The sequence below is a fragment of the Apodemus sylvaticus genome, chromosome 12 (genome assembly GCF_947179515.1).
Source record: "Apodemus sylvaticus chromosome 12, mApoSyl1.1, whole genome shotgun sequence".
NCBI classification, from domain to species: domain Eukaryota; kingdom Metazoa; phylum Chordata; class Mammalia; order Rodentia; family Muridae; genus Apodemus; species Apodemus sylvaticus.
In genome coordinates this window covers 71,839,170-71,859,949 of record NC_067483.1, presented here as the reverse complement: position 1 = coordinate 71,859,949, position 20,780 = coordinate 71,839,170, and the positions used below count along the sequence as shown (strand labels likewise).

The window sequence follows — 20,780 nt, the reverse complement described above, 5'->3', positions numbered from 1 at the left end:
AGCAAGCTCCTTTACCTGCTGAGCCATCTTGTCTACCCTAGTGTGGTGCTTTGAATAAGAATGGCCCCTATGGGCTCATTTATTTGAATGCTTTGTCACCAGGAAGTTGATCTGTTTGAAAGGATTAGAAGGATTAGAAATTGTGTGGCCTTGTTGGATGAAGTGTGTGCCACTTGGGGAGGGCTTTGAGGCTTCAAAAGGTCACTCTAGGCCTAGTCCCCATGTGCTTGTGGATCAGGACACAGCTCCCCCCTAGTTTACTAGTACTACAACCTCCTGCTGCCATGTTTCCTGTCACCATGGTGCTTGCCATGATGACAATGGACTGACCTGAAAAAACTGTAAACAAGCCCCCCCAAGTAAATGCTTTCTTTATGAGAATTGTCATGGTCACAGTGTCTCTTCACAGCAATAATACAGTGACTAAGACATAGAAAAGCTTCTGTAGCCCAGTGTATACTGCATTATATTAGGAGACAAACAATAATTACATTTCTTTTTATCATTTCATTACTAGACCCACATAAAATAAGAGCTCTGTCAAAAACACATTTTATAAGGATAGTAAATATCTTACTTTTGTTTAAAACAAATCAGTTTTGTGGTATTGATTTTAAAGCTTTAAAAACTTTAAATCAGCTTAGCACTAGCTCATCTTCAAGGAGAAAAATGGTCACAATAGCCTTGGATTTACTGAGGCTCAGGTAGATGTAAGAGCACAAGGGACTAAGAACATCTGGGCAGAAAGCATAAGTAAGGAAGTGCAGCCCTGAGTGATGGAAGAAGGCGAGGTGATGGAAAGGCAGACCGGTGGGTTTGAGCTCAGCTGACGGGGTAGATAAGTACTGAGACAGAGTGCACTGGCAGCTGAGACCACCAGCATGGCAGTTCTCACATCACGTGCAATCTCCAGGTGTGAGGAAAGGGATTGGCAATCACCAGTCTAGAAGTATAACCATGGCTGAAGCCAAGGTGACAGCTGGAACGTTAGAAGAAAGAGAACAGGTTGCATGGCCAAGTTACTGATGACCATGTCTGTGGATATGGAGATCGGAATGGTGCCAGGCATGACTACAGTGCACTGATGCTGAGTACAATTCACAGCAAATTAAGGCTGCTTTGACAGTTTTCATTTACTTAATTACAGCCACGTGCCATCAGAAGGATACACTGAATCACTGTGAGCCCATGTGCAGAATGTAGGCTATGATGGAACCTCAATGTCCTATCATCTCATGGCATTGAGACAGTCACAATGTGTCACAATGTGATACCCACCTGACTGTGGTGCAACAGTGTAAATAAACACACTCTGCCAGTCATATACAAGGGTAAGGATACAATCACAGTTGGTAACATCTGAGTAACATGGAGGGACAACATGAGCAGTTTGTGCACTCCTCATGCTAGTCTCTGCATTCTTGGGAGTACTCCTACTTATTAGATCAAGCAGCCTCCACTGCAAGAGTTTAGGTTTTCATTTTGGATCACGTAAAAAAGGTCCTGCTAAACTGAACTGCCCTAAATGCATATTTCACATACGATCAACACACAACGTAAGGTGAAATGCTAAGAGCAATCTTTCCCATCACAAGCCCCTTCCATATTACAGCAGATTTTCCCCTAATCATTCCTAACAGATTCCTGTTCTTTCTTCTACTTACACTCTATGGTGAAAACCATCGTGTGCTAGCCTTTCTTAATGAGCAGAAATAACTTCTAGACACAAGGCCACATTACAACCATTTCATTTAATACCATAAACAATTCTTAGAAGGAACTTCAGTATTTATACATAACAGGCTATGCTAAGAATAGCCTAAGTGGACTCCTTAAAGAGTAATATTTATTTGCACTTAAAGCCAACAGCCTTTCAAACCACCAAGATCCTGGCATACTCATGTCCCTGGACAATCTGGTGCCCAGGTTCCTAGGTGCTTGGTTATTTCTCATCTCTGCTTAGGTAATCCTGCAGCGGGAGGGAAAAATCCTAATGAATACCCTCTAAGTCTATGGCAGGAAAAAAAAAGATCACTGCACAGTACCGTGACTAGTAAAAAACAGAAAACAATGACGGAATGAAAAGCTGTGTGCATTTCAGAGAATGCCACGGAGCACGGAACAGGTCTGTCCAGCTCATAAAACCTGTCCATGCCAAGAACCAATCGCTCCCTCAGGTCTTCACTGATGCAGGAGAGAGACACAAGAGTGACACACTGCCTCATCTCACCCTGTCCCTTACCAACAATGCCACCTACACTACTTCAGCAAGGGGCACCAGTGTCTTTACACTGTCACGTGTGAGCCCTTGACACTTAGCCCACGGGGTCACTCCTACATTCCTGAAGCTCCCCTTTGCACACCCACGTGCCACGATCCAGTCTCCTCGGGCTCCTCTTGCCACTCACAATTCAGTCTTGTTTCTGCCTCCCTGCTCCTGTCATCTTTATCTTCTGTTTTATTTTCTCCTTTTCTTTGGGCCCTCTCCATCCCATCCCATTTAGTGCTCCCCAATCCATGTCTCTTCAGATGAGACTTTAGCCCCTCACTTTCCTCAACAGCATCTCCCGGTTGTAAATTCCATTGGAAATGTGTTCTCTGTCTGTCCAAACACAAGCTCATTATCTCCTCTCAGCCTTTCTTCCTCCTAATTTCCCTCTCTTCAGGAACAGAACCAGAGCTCAATCAAAAAGCCTAGGCAGAAAGCGTTGAAGCCATCCCCAGACACCTCTCCCTTCCCTGAGCCCACATCTAGGCTGTCACAACACACGGACTGCCGCTGTTGGCACAGCATTCCTTCCCACGTCCCCTTACCAGCGGAGTTCTACCATTTATTCCCAGGCTATATTCAGACTTCAATGGTCTCCCAACAGGCTTTTTCACATCTGTCATTAACTTATATCTCATTTTCCTAATCCACACAAACTTAATGACAAGAGACTATGATCTTTACATAGCCAACACACTGAAAGTTCCGTGCAAGATGCCTGGAGTATCAGTATTGATGACTTAGCATATGAGTGAATGGATGAATCAAAGGACCAGGAATACCTAAATTTATACTCATGGGTGACAGAGTGGAGAAACTTAGCCACTTAGTTACCACTGGTAACTCCCTCTTGCTATTTTCTCCATAAGTGTTTATCTCAAGGAATTCAGAAAAAAATTCAACTGCCGTGTAAGTAACACCATTTGATTGATCTATCTTTCATCTTCATATATATGTGTATGACGTGTGTGTTTGCCTCTAGAGGCATCTGTGTGGCATAGTATCATGTATGGAGGTCAAAGGACAACCGCAGATATCAACTGTTGTCTTATATCTTGTTTGAGATGGAGTCACACTGTTTACTACAATATACATTAGCCTAATACCCCCCAAACTTCTGGGGGCTTGCCTGTCTCTGCCTCCCATCTCACCATAGCAACACTGAGATGCCATATGCACACTAACATGCCTGACTGTGCATGGGGTCTGGGGGTCTGAACTCAGGTCCTTATACTTGTGTGGCAAACACTTTAGCCACTGAGCTAAGTTCCCAGATGAACTTAACCTATTTGAGCATTGATAATTTTGTTTATCTGAAGTTCGCAAACTATGGCACACAGGGCAGAAAAGGCATTGAGAACCCTGAACACTAATTCCATATCTTTGAAGGAGACATGCTCTGGGTCTTGGACTTCATAAAATGTCACTAACATAAAATTCCACGTGGTACCCAAGTGAGATGGGGACAATCAATCAGACTAGCATTAGGGTTTTAAATATATCTAAGTGATTCTCCAGTTGTGATGATAAGACAGATTTAAAGTTCCAAGAACTAAGGTGTCTCCTGGTGCAGGAACATATCTGAGCACTGTAATCATCAGACTGCTACAGTAAGTAATCATTCAGTGTATTTGTTAGGTCCATCTATTACTACATTTAAAAATACACTCTGCTAAATTGTATTGACTCGTATTCTTTCTTTCCTCGCTCTTCTCTGACTCTGTCACTTTTCCTTTCTCCTCTTCTTCCACTTCCTATTTCTTGCTGGGTATCAAATCCAAGGACTCACACTTGCTAAGAAACCACTTTATTACTGAATTCCATCTGTTTTATTCACATTGAGACATTATCTCACTAAACTGTCCAGACTGTCCTCTAATGTGCAATCCCCTTACCTCAGCCTCTCCAGCAGCTGGGATTACAAGCCTGTGCCACCATTGGCTAATTCACATTGCTATGTATGACCCCGAGGCACATGGCCATGAGACAAGAGTCTCACACAGGGATAAACTCAGTCCCTTACAGCTGTGATACTATGACTGTTTCCTTGGTTACATATTTCCTAAAGTGGAACCATTGTGCTGGGACTGTGGAAGTAGTTTGTAACTCTACCTATGTGGGAAGCTGAGGCAGGATAATCTTAATCTTAAAACAATGTATTACCATTTTATCCTATTATGGATGTTTTACCTGCGTGTTTGTCTATGTATCATGTGCATGCCCCATCCCCATGCCCATGGAGACCAGGATGTAAAGATGGAGTTACAGATGGTTGTCAATCACCACGTGGGTGCTAGGAGTTGCACTGAGGTCCACTGAAGGCCAGCCAGTGCTCTTAGCCTCTGAGTTGTCTCTCTAGCCCCAGGGATCAGAACCTTGAAGCCTGCCAGGGGTTACTGGGTGAGTTTAAACCAGTCTAGATAACTCAGGGAAACTCAGCTCCAAATTAAGATAACAAAAGGAAGGCTAGAAAAGAATAGTGGTAGACACCTGCCTACCGTGTAAGAACCTGGAATTAGCACCTAGTGCCCCCCCACACACATGAAAGAGAGAGAGAGACAAAGACAGAGAGAGGGTGGGGAGGAGACAGAGACAGGTAATCCTGTTTAGAATGTGTTAATTATTCCTTTAATGAGAACAATTAATAAACCACAGCATGTTAACTGAATAACTTCGATATGAGTTGCTGTCATCAGAAAACTGGTTCCTTAGTGTCTTCCTTACCAGTTTCCCTCCACCACCACCACCACCACCACCACAAAAAAGGAACCTTTCCTTGGGGGATACATTCTAAAGGCAATATTATCTTCTTTCCAGTAGAACTGTAATTTGTGACTAGAGTCTTGTACCAAATTTACAGTTAAAAAAGTAAAATAACCCATTCTATCTCCTCATTCTCTTTTAGATCATTTGGTCTCTTTTTCTCCACCAAACCATCACCCAGGGCCTATTAAAAATTCATTTTTTCTATTATACAGTTGGAACAAATCAGTCATTCTAAAAATAAATGCCAATTTTGAATTTCAACATAACTAATATATCTTTAAAAAAAAAAACATAGGAAAAGCAACTTCAAAACTGCCACCCAATAGTACCTGGATCGAATGCTGGGCAGGCCCAGTCCAGGCATCCCAGCCTGCTGGTCGTCACATGTCCTGTCCCAGATCAACCCTATCACCTTCTCCCACTTCCTTCTCAGCCACTCACCAACTCAGCTTCTCTTTGATTCACTGCTGTCCAGACACTCAGACTAGACAGCACAGGCTATCTCAACATGCTAAAGCCCACAGATCATTACCCAACCTATTTATTGTTTTGTGCTGTATCCTAACCACCACCCTTTACCTTGTATATGACAGATGCTTTATTGATTATCAGTGTGCACATTTTATGAATCTCTTCCCAGAGTTGGTAAATCCACTGGAAGTGTGGCGGGTCTTTTACTCATTTTAATACATCTGGTAGCATTCGGGACATGTTACACAAAGAGGGACTTCACATACATGTCTGAGTTGCATTGACCTCTATATTTTAAGTATTCAAAAAGTATACACCATAGTTTATGAAATACATATAGTTCTAAAGTCACTCATGCAGTAAAACCTCTACGACTGAACTGCAAAAGGATTAAAGGAGACCTCTGGGAAATACAGTGCACTGACGGGCTCTTCAGACCTTACACTGGGGAATCAATCTCAGAACAATTCCAGCATCGCTGCCATGTTCAGGAGAAGCTGCAGCCACTTCTCCACCTGCTTCCTGTGGATGAAGTTTGTCAGGTACTGTCTTGGTTGACACTTGAGATGTACTCAAGTAACAAAACAGTCCCCACAGGCCCCAGCTCTAGATGCCACTGTCCAGCGCTTAGGTGGATAGGCCTCAGAGGAGCCCACAAGGTACCCAGAACACACCCTCTCTGAGAATGCAGGCCTGTCTATTATTCAAATGTGCAGCAAATTATTTCATTCAAATTCCTGAAGGTGTCTTCTGTGAGAAGGACATCTCCAAGGATACATCAGAAAAATGAGCCTTCTAGGGCAGATATGCTCCGGCTATTTTACTTTGCTTTGTTTGAATGAATGTGCTTTAAGGCAAATGACAAGGGAGGTCACAAGTGTTCCCCTAGTTTTAAATTTCAGGCTAAAATGATACTGTCACAATCTATTTGATATGATGTGGAAACCTGATACTCAAGTCACAGCCATGCAGCAAGTTACCCTAAATGTATGCAGGGCCTGCCTCTGGGTGCGCTCCCTCTCCAGCGTTCACCAAGGACATCCATCCATCCATTCAATGAGTGACCAAGCTTTTCTCCCCAGGCTCCACGAACCACACCTGGCTCAGCTAGCGAGAGAAACGCGCTCTCTGTGCTTTCACAGAGATCAACAATGACCCTAGGGAGTTTAACTTTGGACTTATGGGTCACTAGTTCTTATCCAAACTAGAGTCAGAAAAGTATATGTACAGAGAAGTCAAATTAAAGGCAGAGAAATTAAAGGGAGTAAAAGGAACCCATCATTCCTTTCGAAGCACATGAGGACACATGGCAGTAGCGGTGGGACCAGATACTGTTGACGGCTGTCTTTCCTAACTGGGACTCACTAGGCTGATAGCATCAGCTTCTTGTTGGGACACTTGTTAACCCTATCACCGAGGACAGGGGGTGCTGGTTCACATGGCACAATGCGAGATTCAGGAAGACATTCTCTCTCCAGTTGAGGGAACACTGGGCTTTTTGTGAACAATCATTTGTTTTATGCCCATTGTATTTATAAGGTGGGGCTGCTGGCAGCCACTGTATCACTGAACCCATTTGCTCTACTACCTGATGTTTTCACAGAGATTCTTACTAAAAAAGGAACTCTAAAGTTAATGAGCACATTACTTTTTTTGTTGTAAGCTAAAGATTCAAAGTCAATTTCCAGGTACAAATGTTGTATGTCAGCAGGTAATTTGGCTATAATGGTGCTGTCCTTTTAAGAATTCTCTGTTGCAGGGTCCTTTTACAGTGAAATTTATGCATTCAAGCTTTGAAAAATTTATTTACCTTATATTATTAAGCCAGTTAAAATAAGATACCTGTTTAAGCCATTTGCATTATTTATTTATTTTCCATTATTGTTATTTTTTTTTTTTTTACACTATGGTGTCTTATTAATAAGTGACTGCTTAGGGGGAAAGCTGACTTTGGACACATTTTCCCATAGACATATGAAAAAATCTCCCAGACACTACAAATCAAATGCTTATTAGTATGGAAATATTTGTATAGTTATTTTAATTCTTTTCCCTTTAATTGACTTTTTGATTACAGTCCCTTTCACTATTTTTCTTTATACTATTCAATACAATGAAATGTTAATACAGTACTGAGGAAACGGTGACAGGAGAATGCACATCAGTTCAGACACAATCCCTGCACAGCTCGCTCGGCTCCCTCTGCCTCCAGGTCCTCCCCCATCGGGTCCTTCCCCATAGGATGCCCCTTCCCTGGAATCGGTACCCTCTCCTCCCCATTCGTAGTCTGTGTTCTGTGGCCATCCCCACAGCTCTCCCTTCAACTCTTTATCCCATCTCATGAGTCCTTTCTGGTCTCCTGGCTTCTCTGTGCCTACCTAGTCTTGCTTGTGGAATATTTTCCAATTCTATCTCTTTTCCTTAGAAATTCCGTAGTTTCATGAAAAGCCGTGGTAAACATGAAAGCGCAAGCACTTCTGTAGGCCACAGAGTTCTCTGAGTACCTGTGAGGAGCCAGACGGTGGGCCATAAGGGACATCAATGCTGAGTGTTCGGTGGCCACCACACTGCTTTCCAGAGGGCTGGCTCAGTTTACACTCTCACCAGCAGCAAAGGAGGCTTTCTTTCCCCTGACGTCTTCTCCAGAATTTGTCCTCATTTCTTTCCTGATGATTGATAAGCTGTGCTATAGAAATTCCTATTTTTAAATCAGTGCAATGATCCACAGAATTATGTAACCATTTAAGAATATAACTGGTTCTATATTGGATTCTGCTTCCAAATGTAATTAAGGAAGAGATTTGAAATACAGCAATTCAATACATTCTCAAAATAAATCACCCCCAGTGCTTGTGCTTGTGCGAACGGACTGCAGGCTAGCCAGCTTCCTTTCCTTATATTCTTTTTTGTTGGTTTGACTCAGAGTGCAGAGCACAGAAAACACTATGATTAGCAAATGAAGCTCCCTATGTAGGGGAAAAACATAAAAGATAAATTTCTGCTTGGTGAAGAGACATTCATGTGTGAGCTGCTTCATGCAGGCTCGGCAGAGCCTGATGTGTTACTGTGACGAGAAGAGGACAAAGGCTGCATGTTAAGGCTGCTTCCCATCCCTGGGTTAATGAGGACTCTGAATGCCACGTCATCCTTTTGTATGTTAATGTTCTCTGGGAAATGGCATCCATCTTGTTATGCAGAGGAAAGGCAAAGGAAACCATGAAATAGTTTAACCCTCTCCTTTACACCATCAAAGCTACAGAAAGAGCAAAATAAATGCATCTTCAACGGGGTGCTTTATGCTGGTTCAGCAACATCACCCCCAGAAACAGACTCGAAGGCAGTAATAACGTGTTCGATTGCTCAGACAAAGGTTTGGTCTCCATAGCTACGTAGATGAATAAGGAAATTAGCAACAGTGAGATGCTGAGCTAAGCTCTATGCTGAACACCCACACAGCCCTTTTGCTTTGTTTTGCTTTTCAAGAAAGGGTTTCTCTGTGTAGCCCTGGATATCCTGGACGGTGCTCTATAGACAAGGCTGGCCTTGAACTCTCAGAGATCTGCTTTCCTGAGTCTCCTGAGAGCTTGGTTAAAGGCCTGTACCACCACACCTGGCTTTTTAGCTTTGAATAACAATGTTACATATTTTTGTATGTGTTGCAAACATGTGAATATACGTGTATGTGTATGAATGTGAATGTGTATGTATGTGTGTGTGCACAGGGCACATATGTCTGTATATATATATATATATATATATATATATATATATATATATATATGCACACAGAGGCCAGAGAAAAAGCCTGGGTGTTAATCTTCAAGAGCCACTATGACCACTACTTTTTTGGGAAGGGTCTCTCGCTAGCCCAGGAGCTGATGAAGGAGGCTATGTTGTCCAATCAAAGAGCCCCTGTCTCCACCTCCCTACCCCTGGAATTACAAGACCATGCCACTACACCTGACTTTTCTTACATGAGTTCTAGGGACTGAGCTCAGGCCAAAAGCACTTTCCTAATAGAGCCACTTCCCCAGTCCTGCAGAGGCATATTTAATAGTATTAGTGTAAAACTTAAGCAGGTATTAACAATATTAGTTACTGAATGACTTTAATCTTATTTTTATAAATATACGAATTTAAGGCCAAATTACAGTGTTTATTTCTGAAAAGAAGAAAAACAAGAGTGGTAATTAATTTTTGTTTTCTTAAGCCAAAATTACAGTATTTCTAAAAAGAAGAAAATTAAAAATGCCAACACAGGTAAATACACTTCTTTCCGTCTCTATTGGAACAGAGATGCCTCCCTTGATTTTTGCTATCTGATTTTACTTGCCAGGAATTTGATTCAAGGGGAGATCTGGAAACCAGGGGAGAAAGCAATACAAAAACCATGTAGGTCAGCCTGACTCACTCCAAACAGCACACTGCACTTGTCCTTTCTAGGAGGAAAGCAAGCCAGATATGCTTCTCCAGGCAAGCAGAACATGAATGCAGTCCTATGCACGCTCTAAGATTGGCGGGGAAGGTCTTCAGTAAGCATAACCTCCCAGGACCATCTATAATGTATACTATACACCGGCAGAAAGGGAAATGTGGCACTTCCTTCTGAACAAGGCGCACCTCTTTCCTGGCTACTGGTAAAGCTCCTGAACACATGCTCATTGCTCACTGAACTCTTACTGCCTACTTGAGTTCACTCAAAAGGACAAAAGATTTCATAGATGTACGTAAGCATCTACTGACCCTCCATCTTCAAGAGATATGTTCAGGACTCCAGTAGATACACAAAGCTTGGACATTGTGTGTTTCTCAAACAGACAAACTTTGCATAGAGTTGATTTTACCAAGCAAGCACAGTAAGAAATGATTAACAAGACTAATAAAGTAAATTGTAATACCCTACCCTTCTATAACAAAAAATATTTTTAAATGTACTAAATATTTCTAGAATTTTCCATGTATTGTTTTGGACCATGGGTGACTATGAAAAACTGAAACTGCTGATAGCAAACTTGCAGTGAAGGGAGACAGTGTATGTATAACTCTCAACTTTGAAGTAAGACCTTATCTGTGGGTTCTAGGATTTATTGGGATGACTATTCGTCCTTAGAACTAGACTGCCCTGAACAAAGGCAAAGGTCCGAAGAACATGAGATAACTTGGGTGCAAAGGCTTTTGCTTTTAAATCTGAGTCTACAAAAATCTGAAATAGGAATGCTTTAAACACGATCTCATCTGATCTGGCATTTATCTAAAATATAAGTCTATTTCTACTAATCAATGGGATAAATCAGGGAAAAAAGAAATATAATGCCTTAGTCATTCGTTTACATTTACTGTTGATTTTTATGTGAAATGTGCTGAGTTTGAGTTTTATTTAAAATGTAAGATATCTTTTTAAAGTACTTTTATGAAAAGTACAAATTTCTTTCATAATTAAAAACAACTAGTTCCTAAATCATATGTGAGTGAATATTTTCATTATATTTGAATTAAGTGCTTTCACAAATCATGCTTTTAATTAACTACATGGAAATAATGATTTTTGTTTATTAGCTGGTATTAACGAACAAAAACCAACATTCAAGATTAAAAGGATCACATATGTCTACTGGTTGCATTGGAGGGTTCTTAACATCCTTCTCTTTGGCCTTTCAAGGGTTAGGACTGTATCACTGACACAGCCTGAGACATCACGGCTCAGTATTTTTATACTGATCATAACAGAGTCAGGACTCAAACCTGGCCCTGGTGTGGTTGGCTTTTACCTTTGGGTAGACTTGTAAAGGGACAGGGTCTTTTGTGTCTAAATTGGTCATTTCCCAGAGTCTCATATTTTCCTTCCATCTCAATGCTCAGTCTATTGTCCTGAGCAGTGCCCCTGGGAGCTGACATTTGAAACTGACAAACAGCATGTGTGTGTTAGGGAGATAAAGCCGGCACATGTACACCAGCCTCCTGGGATTCCAAAATGCTAGCAGCCCCAGCTGGTGCTGCGCCTCTGTCCCAGAATGCACTGCTCCAGGCAAGCCTAAGTTCCACCTTCGACTGTCAGAGGGACTCATCTGACTGGAACCTGGTTATTCTAAAGTCTTTTATTGCAAAGGATACAACAGCATTTTTACCAGTGGAGAGAAAAAGAGGTGAGCTTGTCGCCTTACTCATGCTGGGTGAGGGCTCGATCACTGAGCTACGTTCTTAGTCTCGAAAGAATTCAACGAAGCAGCATTGCTACATAATATGTATTGAAGAAATACAAAGAGCTGCTCAAACTAACGTTTATTCTTTCCAAAATATATATTGAGTATTTGTTTAATACCAGATGTCCTGAAAATACCAGTGAAAGAAAAAGTAAAACTTCCTTTCCTTCCCCATGTCTACAGGGTGGCAGCGGGAAACGAAGGTTAGTGTCTGGAGAGAAACCCGTGCGCAGTGTAATACAGAGAAAACTAAACCGAAGGTCATGGGGCGTATGGGAGCAGTGCGACTGTCCACGGAGGCAGGAGCTGAGCTGGGTCTCTCCGAGATGGCACATTCAAAAACTAATCCTGCTAAGCACAAGTGATGGAATGGACTATGAACCAGCTTGGAGTCCTGCGAATGTGTAGTGGATGATGTGTGGATGGCGCCCAGCTACTGCTAAGGGAGCTAACTGGGCCTGCCCTGAGATTGCGACCCTAACCAGTCTATTCTTCGTGCTACTCCTGAATCCTCTCTCCGCCTACAGGAAAATACTGTGATTTAGAAACACAATTGTTGCTCTTGAAGTAGTAGGAGAAAGACTCTTAAGAGCACGGTTCCTATCCATCTTTAGACAGGTGTTTTTTCCTCCCCCCATATCACTCCCAGTCCATGGAACTTATTTTACCTGTTGGATGTCTGTCTTACCAGTGAAACAAAGACACTGCTAGATAGTGAATTTCTGTCACTCTCTCTGGCACCACTGCATCCTATGGACTAGCAATGCTTGGCATACAAATAGTATTTGGCATATAGTTGAATAAATAAAATAATAATTAAGAATGAGTTTTAGAAAGGAGCAAGTTTAGAAAATCGCCAGTATAGGTCAGTAATCAACCAAGTTCTGTTCTGTTTTGTTTTGTTTAAAAAAAAAAATACACACACACAAGGCTTCATGGAGCTCAGGATGGCTTGAATTCACTGTGTAGTGGAGGTTGGCCCTGAGCTCATGATCCTTCTTTCTCCCCCTCCCCAACCACGGAGATTACAAACATGTGCCACCATACCTGCGACGTTAATACTTGTGGTGTCAGCTTCCCGGGAAAAGTCATGTGCTCTGCCCCAGTTTGTACTGCGGCGGAAGCCAGTGAGAGGCAGCAAACTGAGCAGGTGAGCACAGCTTACAGACTGCTCAGCCTGTGATGTCACCAGTGGCTTTGCTTCTCTGATGGTGATCGCACACAGGTCTGTATTCAAGCTATCTGCCAGAATAGCGGGAAACATGGAGCCTGAGGGCTCAGGATGTAGCTCTCTTGAGAATTAAGAACCTTCAGTATAATGACATGCTCATTTCTAACCTAAAGGACAGTCTGGCGGAGGTGCATGACTGCAGAGAATCTGTGCAGATTTATTTAAGCCCTGTCTCCCTGTGGATAAAACAAGGTAACAGTACTATCAGTGAATGATAGCATCTGTATGCCACTGAATCATTGTTGGGACTAAATCAGGTTACCTAACTGGCTTATAAATTAAAAAGAATTGAAAATATATTATTTATTATAATCTCAGTAACCTTACTATCTATTATAATGGTTCACCAAATGTTTCAAACTAAATTTTCTAATTTTACTACATTTATGCTCAGGTGATGTTATCCCTTGAACTGGAAAGGGTAGATCCTCATTTCGCCTTAGAGAAACTCCATTCTGAAAGATGTGCTTACTTAGAAACCTTGGTATTTATTCCAAAGAAACAAAATCACTCCTTTTTAAAACAAACAAACATCGCTTCTTGGCCTTTTAGCTAAGAGCGAGTGTAAAACAAATGAACGAACAGTCTCTGTGCCTGCCTGAAAGCACTTATCTGACTCCCACGTTTTTTCCCATTGCCTGTGAGCATCTGTTTTCCTTCTTTTTTGTTTTTTTTTGTTTGTTTGTTTGTTTGTTTGTTTTTCAAGACAGGGTTTCTCTGTGTAGCCCTGGATGTCCTGGAACTCACTCTGTAGACCAGGCTGGCCTCGAACTCAAGAAATCCACCTGCCTCTGCCTCCCAAGTGCTGGGATTAAAGGCGTGTGCCACCATCACCTGGCTTGTTTTCCTTCTTATAATAGGTTACAAGAAACATCTAGCAATGTCTTGGCTGTTAGATTTTAATACATATTTGACATGGCTCTATTCAAATTTCAATTTATGCCTGTTGAAGCTCCTAAATGTGAGGTGTTTCTTGAGCCAGTTTGTTCTCTTTATAGATGACATAATTCCACGGGAAGTTCCTTCTTAAAAGACACAAAATAAAAAGGATAAAGATCATATACTAAAAACAGTTTCCCATGAATTTTCTGATCGCCTGAGAGATTGTTTTATAAGATCAAAATAGAAGCCATACAATCATATTGTAGTGGTTTGGCTAAGAACAGCCCCTATCAGCTCATATATGTGATTACTTAGTCATCAGGGAATGGTACTATTTGAAAAGGATTAGGGGGTGTGAGCTTGTTGGAGGAAATGTGTCACTGGGGGTGGAGTTTGGATCCGGATATAGTTCTCAGCTACTTCCACAGTCACCTGCTACCATGCTCCGAAACATGACCATGGACTAAACCTCTGAAACTATGAGAAACTCCCCAATTAAATACTTTATGAGAACTGCCATGGTCACGGTGTCTTTTCACAGCAATAGAAGATAACTAAGACACATATTTTACTAGTGTCATACTAATAATTATATTTGGTATATGCTTTTTACTGTTCCTTAACAGAATAAAGCAGTGTAGTTTATTTAAGGAACATAATTCCTATTGCAGGACCTGCCCTATGCATTCCGTACTTCTCCACATCCAACTGGGGCAGTGCCAAAGGCCTCCTCACCTCACCTAACTCAACTTTAGCATTGCTCTCACAGGCTCCTCTGAAGAAACGAGGGGCTCACTCCTAAGACAGCATTTAGCTCATCCTAACTTAACGACTCTCATAAAATCAAGACGTAGAAAGAAAGTCACTCTCAAGCCTTCTCATCCTGCCTACCATCTGCTCATGACACGTTCCTTAAGAACTCAAAACCAAAACAAACAAACAACCCAAAAACCAGTACGGAAAATTAGCTAGTAGTGCTTACAGTATGCTAAGCACTGTTCTAAGAAGCAGAACCATATTAGCTAATTTTAGCATCATAGAGTTGGGTTTTTTTCTTCATTTTATTGGTGAGAAAACAAGGAGCATTTGCTAGGCGGCCTGGCTTCTGAGCCCTGCTATACAGCAAGCGCACAATGCACCCTTCCTCCTGCTCCTCAGCCCACAGAAGCCAGAAATAGCCCATGAAAAATGTGTGAAACCATGCTGGTACTCTGAGAACTTCTCTCATGGCTCCCCCCCCTCTTACACAGAGTCAAGGCAAAAGTCTCTTCCCCCAGTTCCACTCTTACCGGAGTGGCCTCCTGGAGTCTCCTCACGCACCAACTGCACTCTGGCTTTGGAGCTGTCAGTGTGTCTATCTGGAAGCCCGGTGACTTTCTCTCACCTCTGCCAACTCGATATAACCTTGCCACCTTTCCCAATCTTCCTCTCCTGGTAACTCTATTTCTTGTCCTATTATTTCCCCACAGCATTTGCCACCATGGGACACAGAGTATATTTTACTTTTTAAGGTCTGTTCATGGTCTGTTCCCTCGGGTAGGCTGTAACTTCTGTGTGAGCAGGGTGAATGCTTTGTCTGTTGACTGCTGTATCTCTGGTCTCTAGAGAAGTATTGCATGTATGTGAGGGCCCCACAAAAACTTGGCAAATGAAGAAATTCATCCATACAATTAACTAATATAATTAGTATGATATAAATATGAGATTTGGAGCAGAAGCTAAGAGACTGAACAAGCCCAGCACTTGGGAGGCAGAGGCAGGCGGATTTCTGAGTTCGAGGCCAGCCTGGTCTACAGAGTGAGTTCCAGGACAACCAGGGTTTCCACAGAGAAACCCTGTCTCGAAAACAACAACAACAACAACAACAACAACAACAACAAAAGAAAGAAAAAGACAGAGAGACTGAACAAGAAGGATTTGCTGATGTGTTACTAAGCGATAAGAGAACTGGGCCAGGGGGAAGGGAAAACTACTGCTCAGAAAGGAACAGCATGGAAAGCTTCCATGGGCTGAGATATGTTTTCTAATCCCAGCAATCATTATTGGCGCTCTATAGCTCTCCTGTTCGCTAGGATTCTTGATCTCATCATGAACTTTTTCCAAGGCCATGTGTTTAAATGTACAAATACATGGGATTGATATTGTAATCACATTTTGTGATACAGTGTAATTCATGTACTTACTAAGCAGTATGCCCCTGCTGCAGAACCTGGCAGCTTGTACATACTGTTCACCCAAGAACTGTTCCCTGAATAGCTGTCTGTAAAGGGAGTGAATTGGCGTGTTCTCCTTTCTAGTACTCTCACGCCCACGGATACCCGTGTGTTCATCCCCAACTCCTCCTCCGTGAGCTCATCCTCTGTTGCTTCCTGCCTGTGCTTGAACATCCGAGAAAAGAGCTTGCTATAACGCGATGCTTTCTCATGCAGCCATGATTTTAATCGCCATCATCTGCCACCTTTATCACCTACTTCTCACATGCTGCATACTCTTTGGTAAGCTGCCTTGCATACATAGACTGAGATATCTATGCTAAGATTCTGGGTTTCTGTTTTACTTAAATATTTAACAGTGAGATGGCCACAATGCGTGAAGATTAACTGCTTATGGTGATCACGTGATATGCTGAGAATCCTTTGAAGCTTCCGCTCTTTTCCACCCAGGTTGACCTCGAACTTACAAGCTCAAATGAGCCTTCTAGCTTAGCCTGCCATGTACTCAGACCCAGCATGCACCACTCTGCCTGCTTGAAGCTTCTATCGTTATATCTGCTGTCTGTAAAGTTCAATAACCATTCACTGGCATATGAGAGAAGGAAACCATGACAAAGCTTAACCTGTTTCTTTTTTGTTATTTTTATTTCTCTAAATTTTTCCTATTTGATCACCTGATCATTCAGATTTTAATTTTCTCAAAAAAAAAATTAACAAATGCCTCATTTGGCTATCAAACAGAAAACAGAAACTAGAGTTAATAAAATGGCTCTGTCAGAGATGTCCTTCCTGAGCCTCCCAGGATGACATTCAGTAAATCCTCAGCATCGGCACGGCTCTCTGCGGACTTCTCTACGCTGTGCACCGCAGCATTGTTTCCGTCCTTCCTCCCTAACCTACACAGAGGAGGCCTTGCTGGCTTCCCTGCTACCCTCAGGTCTGCTCCCTTTTACTGCTAGAATCCCCTTCTTTACCCTCTTTCAATGTAATGTGATCTAGTTGAACCAAAAAAACAAACAATTCTGTGATAATTTTTAAAACTGAGATACATATAAAGGATTCTTCTTTCCTAATATATAAGAATTACATTTTCTTATTTCCTCTAATTAGGAAAAATACTTATTTCCTTATAGTTCCAAAAATGCATGCAACTGAAGCTGAGGAGATCATCCTCTGCGCAGCACTGAACGCTCGCTCGTCCTTCGTGCTCTCCCTGACCCTGTGATGCAGTGTTCATGCTCGCCCAGCTTCCCCGCACCCTAGTCTGTCCTTGAGTCTCTTCCTCATTGTCCTCATATTAGATTCTCTCTTACCAGATAATTCTTCAACATTTGAGTTTGCCTCAACTATCAATGCTTGGTCTTTATTCTTATTCCCTGTACATCCAGTTGTTCTAGAAGCTCGGGATGCATTCGCCGTCACTCATCTGCCCCACGCAGACAAGTTCAACTGCTCAGAATGTTTTAAGAATCAAGACGCCATATTTATTTTAGTTTAATACTTACAGGATCAGCAGGTCCACAGAATTCTCGAAATGTCTTCGTCGGGTTGCTCTGCTGGATTTCTATTGCTACGCAAGGGCCGGAGCATAGCTCTGTCACCATATCCTGTGGCATTCAAAAGAAACAAAATAATTAAAATAACTGAATGTTTTACCCCAGTTCCTTTAACTGTGCTGTTTTCCCACTACCTCTAGTCCCCAAATGGCTGGTCACCTTTGACCTCTTTCCCATCTGAATCCTGCACACAAGCTCCTTCTCAATTATGGCCACCTTGGCCTCCAAACATTCTCTCATTCCTTCACCTCCACTCCTAGGACCGTTAGCATTTTAAAGCGATGCTTTCCTCCTCTGGTCACGGAAGCCATTTCTAGCACATCTTCCTCAAAGACTTCCCCTCTTTCCATCTGCATAGTTTCATCAGATTAATATTCCTAAAGTATAAGTAGCCATGTTTCTCCTGCAGGACCTTCAAAAATCTATTATGTGGTTAGCAACAAGGAATAATATCTAGAAACTAAGAAAAAGAATAGATGAACCAGTTTCCACGACTGGATGGTGGCAGCCTAGGGAAGGGGGACCGTGTACTAGGCCAATTAATTGCTCCATCTTGCTGCATGACAGGAACAGCAGGCGCGGAGCAGGTAGTACAGTACAGCAGAGCCTGGCATTCCCACAGCACTGCAGAGGCAAGCTCAGGGAAGGGAGCCCAGCAGATACGATCGACAGGGCAGGATACTGCCCAACTCCACACCCTACCATACAACTTTTTCTACACCCATAAAACTTTTCCTACACCCATAAAACTTTTCCTATACCCATGCTTACTGCTGCTGTAGCCACTAGAGCAAGAAGTGGAAATAACTTAGATGTCCATCAACAGATGAGTGGTTAATAAAAATTTGGTTTATATATATATATATATATACACACACACACACACACACATAATAAAAATTTGGTGTATATATATATATACACACACATACACACATAAATAGATATTATTCAGCAAAGAAAACATAATCATAGTAAGTGAGGTCACATGGTCTCTACCATTTGCAGAACCTAGCCAAAACCACTCACACACATGTAAGCAAATGTATAGGTGGTTACCACAGCACGTGCAGAGGGTAATCATTAGAGCAAGAGGAAGGACTGAATGCAGGTGAGGGGCACATGTTATAAGCTGATTGTTTTCTAGTTCTAACTCTGTTGTAGAGTTTTCATTTTCTGTGGTGGATAAGTGCATGACGATGTATCCGTTAGTGAAGGTAAATTAGCAGGAGGCTCCACAGCTTCAAGATGGCCAAGAGGAGTCCATGCTTCTGTCATCCAGAGCTTGGAAAACCCTCAACAGCACATGGGTAAAGCACCAACACAACATCCAGGCTCTGTATCAGGTGGGGGCCTTAGAAGGACTCTGCGTCATAGCTGTCCTAAGTCGGACCTACATGAGGTGGCATCTGCCAATCCTACAAGGCTTGAAAGCCAGCCTCCCCAGAGTGAAGCTGAACCACAGTCACTTAACTGAGAGCCAGACCAAAGCCCAGCACTCTTTACAGGGCACAAGCCATGTCACCACACTTCACGGGCAGTCAATCATGACCAGGCCTGAGGAGGAGGAGAATACAAGCCACCAGTATAGTCATGTCAGGAAGGAGACATGGGTCCAGCACACAGGAGCAATGTAACGACACAGATTGCTCATACAGCTATCATCGATGAACCTGCATGCTCAGAGTATAGGAGAAACACAGACATTCTGAGGAAAAAAAATGAAGAGCAGAAACTCAAATCTAGAAATGAAAGCAAAGACACTAAACTAAGCAGTGTTTTGGATGGGTGAGCAGGGCACAGCCCTACAGGTAAGTGACCTGGGTGAGCAGGGCACAGCCCTACAGGTAAGTGGCCTGGGTGAGCAGGGCACAACCCTGCAGGTAAATGACCTGAGGCAGGCACTTGAAACTTCTTCAGCAAGGAAAACACAGTGAAGAAAAGCAAAGGCCTTGGGGCTTAGCATCACACATTTAACAGGGTGTCTTGGAAGACAAAGCATTTTAGTAAATGACTGATAAAAAAATTACACCGTTTCTACCCATAAACTTCTAAATCCAGCAGAGGAACAGGAAGGAGAATAAAAGGGGAGAAAAGTATCAAGCAGAACAGTGAAACCAGCAGGGAACAAAAGAAATCTTGAAAGTTAAGGAAAAATATTAAAGACAGGTAAGCAAAGTCATGTAGCAGCATCAACAAGGCCTGCCAGTCTTGGGCCCAAAACACATCCTATTCAGACAGACAGACATAGAAAGAGAAAAAGGAGCTATGAGAAGCCAGTGCCCAAATCCCTGTCTATAAGAGGCAGTCAAATCACATTGCACATATGTATGAAATTCTCAAAAATAAGTAAAAACATGTTCTCAAGGGGGAGGGCAGACAAAATTATAAACCTATGAAAAACAGCAGTAAGTAGAAAGCACTTGTTCTTTTTTGGCTGTCTTAAAGATACCTATTGAATGGCCCATGTCTAGATGAGGGGTTACAGACCTTATGTAGTTTCTGGGAGAGAGAGTAGGGGGTGGGGGTGGGGCAATCCAGAAAGTGATAAGGGCAATAGATGGAGAATATAATTAAAATATCCTGATGCATGTGTGAAATTCCAAAAATAAATAAATATAAATATATTCAAAACAGAAAAAAAAAGATAATTATCCAAAGAAAACCAGTAGTTTTGAGAGGATGGCCCCAGGTGGGTCGACTCCATTAGAGCGAATGGCCTACCACTCATTAGTACACAGACAGCACCAACTAACTTTAGGGGTTATTTACTTGTTTGTTTAGTTATTCATTTAATTTATGAGTCAAAGTCTCACTATGTGGCCTGTGCTGGCTGGACACTTACTATGCAGATCTCCTGGCCACTGCTTCTGAGTGCTGGGATTGAAGGAATGAGCTACCATGTTTAGAGCAGGGGTGGTTTGTTTGTTTTGAGTCTGGGAAACCAAATTGGAAAGGGGTGGGAGCTTGTGGTGGTGGTGAAAACTGGAAAGGGTTAAGGAAAGAATGGGAAAATATAATCAAAATACATTGCATTCACATGTGAGATTCCCAAAAAATAAATAAAAATATATTATTAAAAAAAACAGAAAAAATCATTCAAAGAAAAACATTAGTGGTGCACTGTAGAGTGTATCACACACACATAGAAATAAGATACAAGACAAAGTAACGCAGAGAATCGGGGAAGTT

At 42.1% G+C, this 20,780-nt stretch overlaps 1 protein-coding gene across 1 annotated transcript in view; it reads right to left on the bottom strand.

Moving 5' to 3' along the window:
* The window catches only part of Nme7 (NME/NM23 family member 7), a 136,377-nt gene that overhangs the window by 38,514 nt on the left and 77,083 nt on the right, over positions 1-20,780 (bottom strand). Inside the window, exon 12 of the mRNA XM_052200125.1 lies at positions 17,538-17,639. Within this exon, the coding sequence (XP_052056085.1) occupies positions 17,538-17,639 (102 nt within the window). The remainder of the gene's footprint in view (positions 1-17,537; positions 17,640-20,780) is intronic.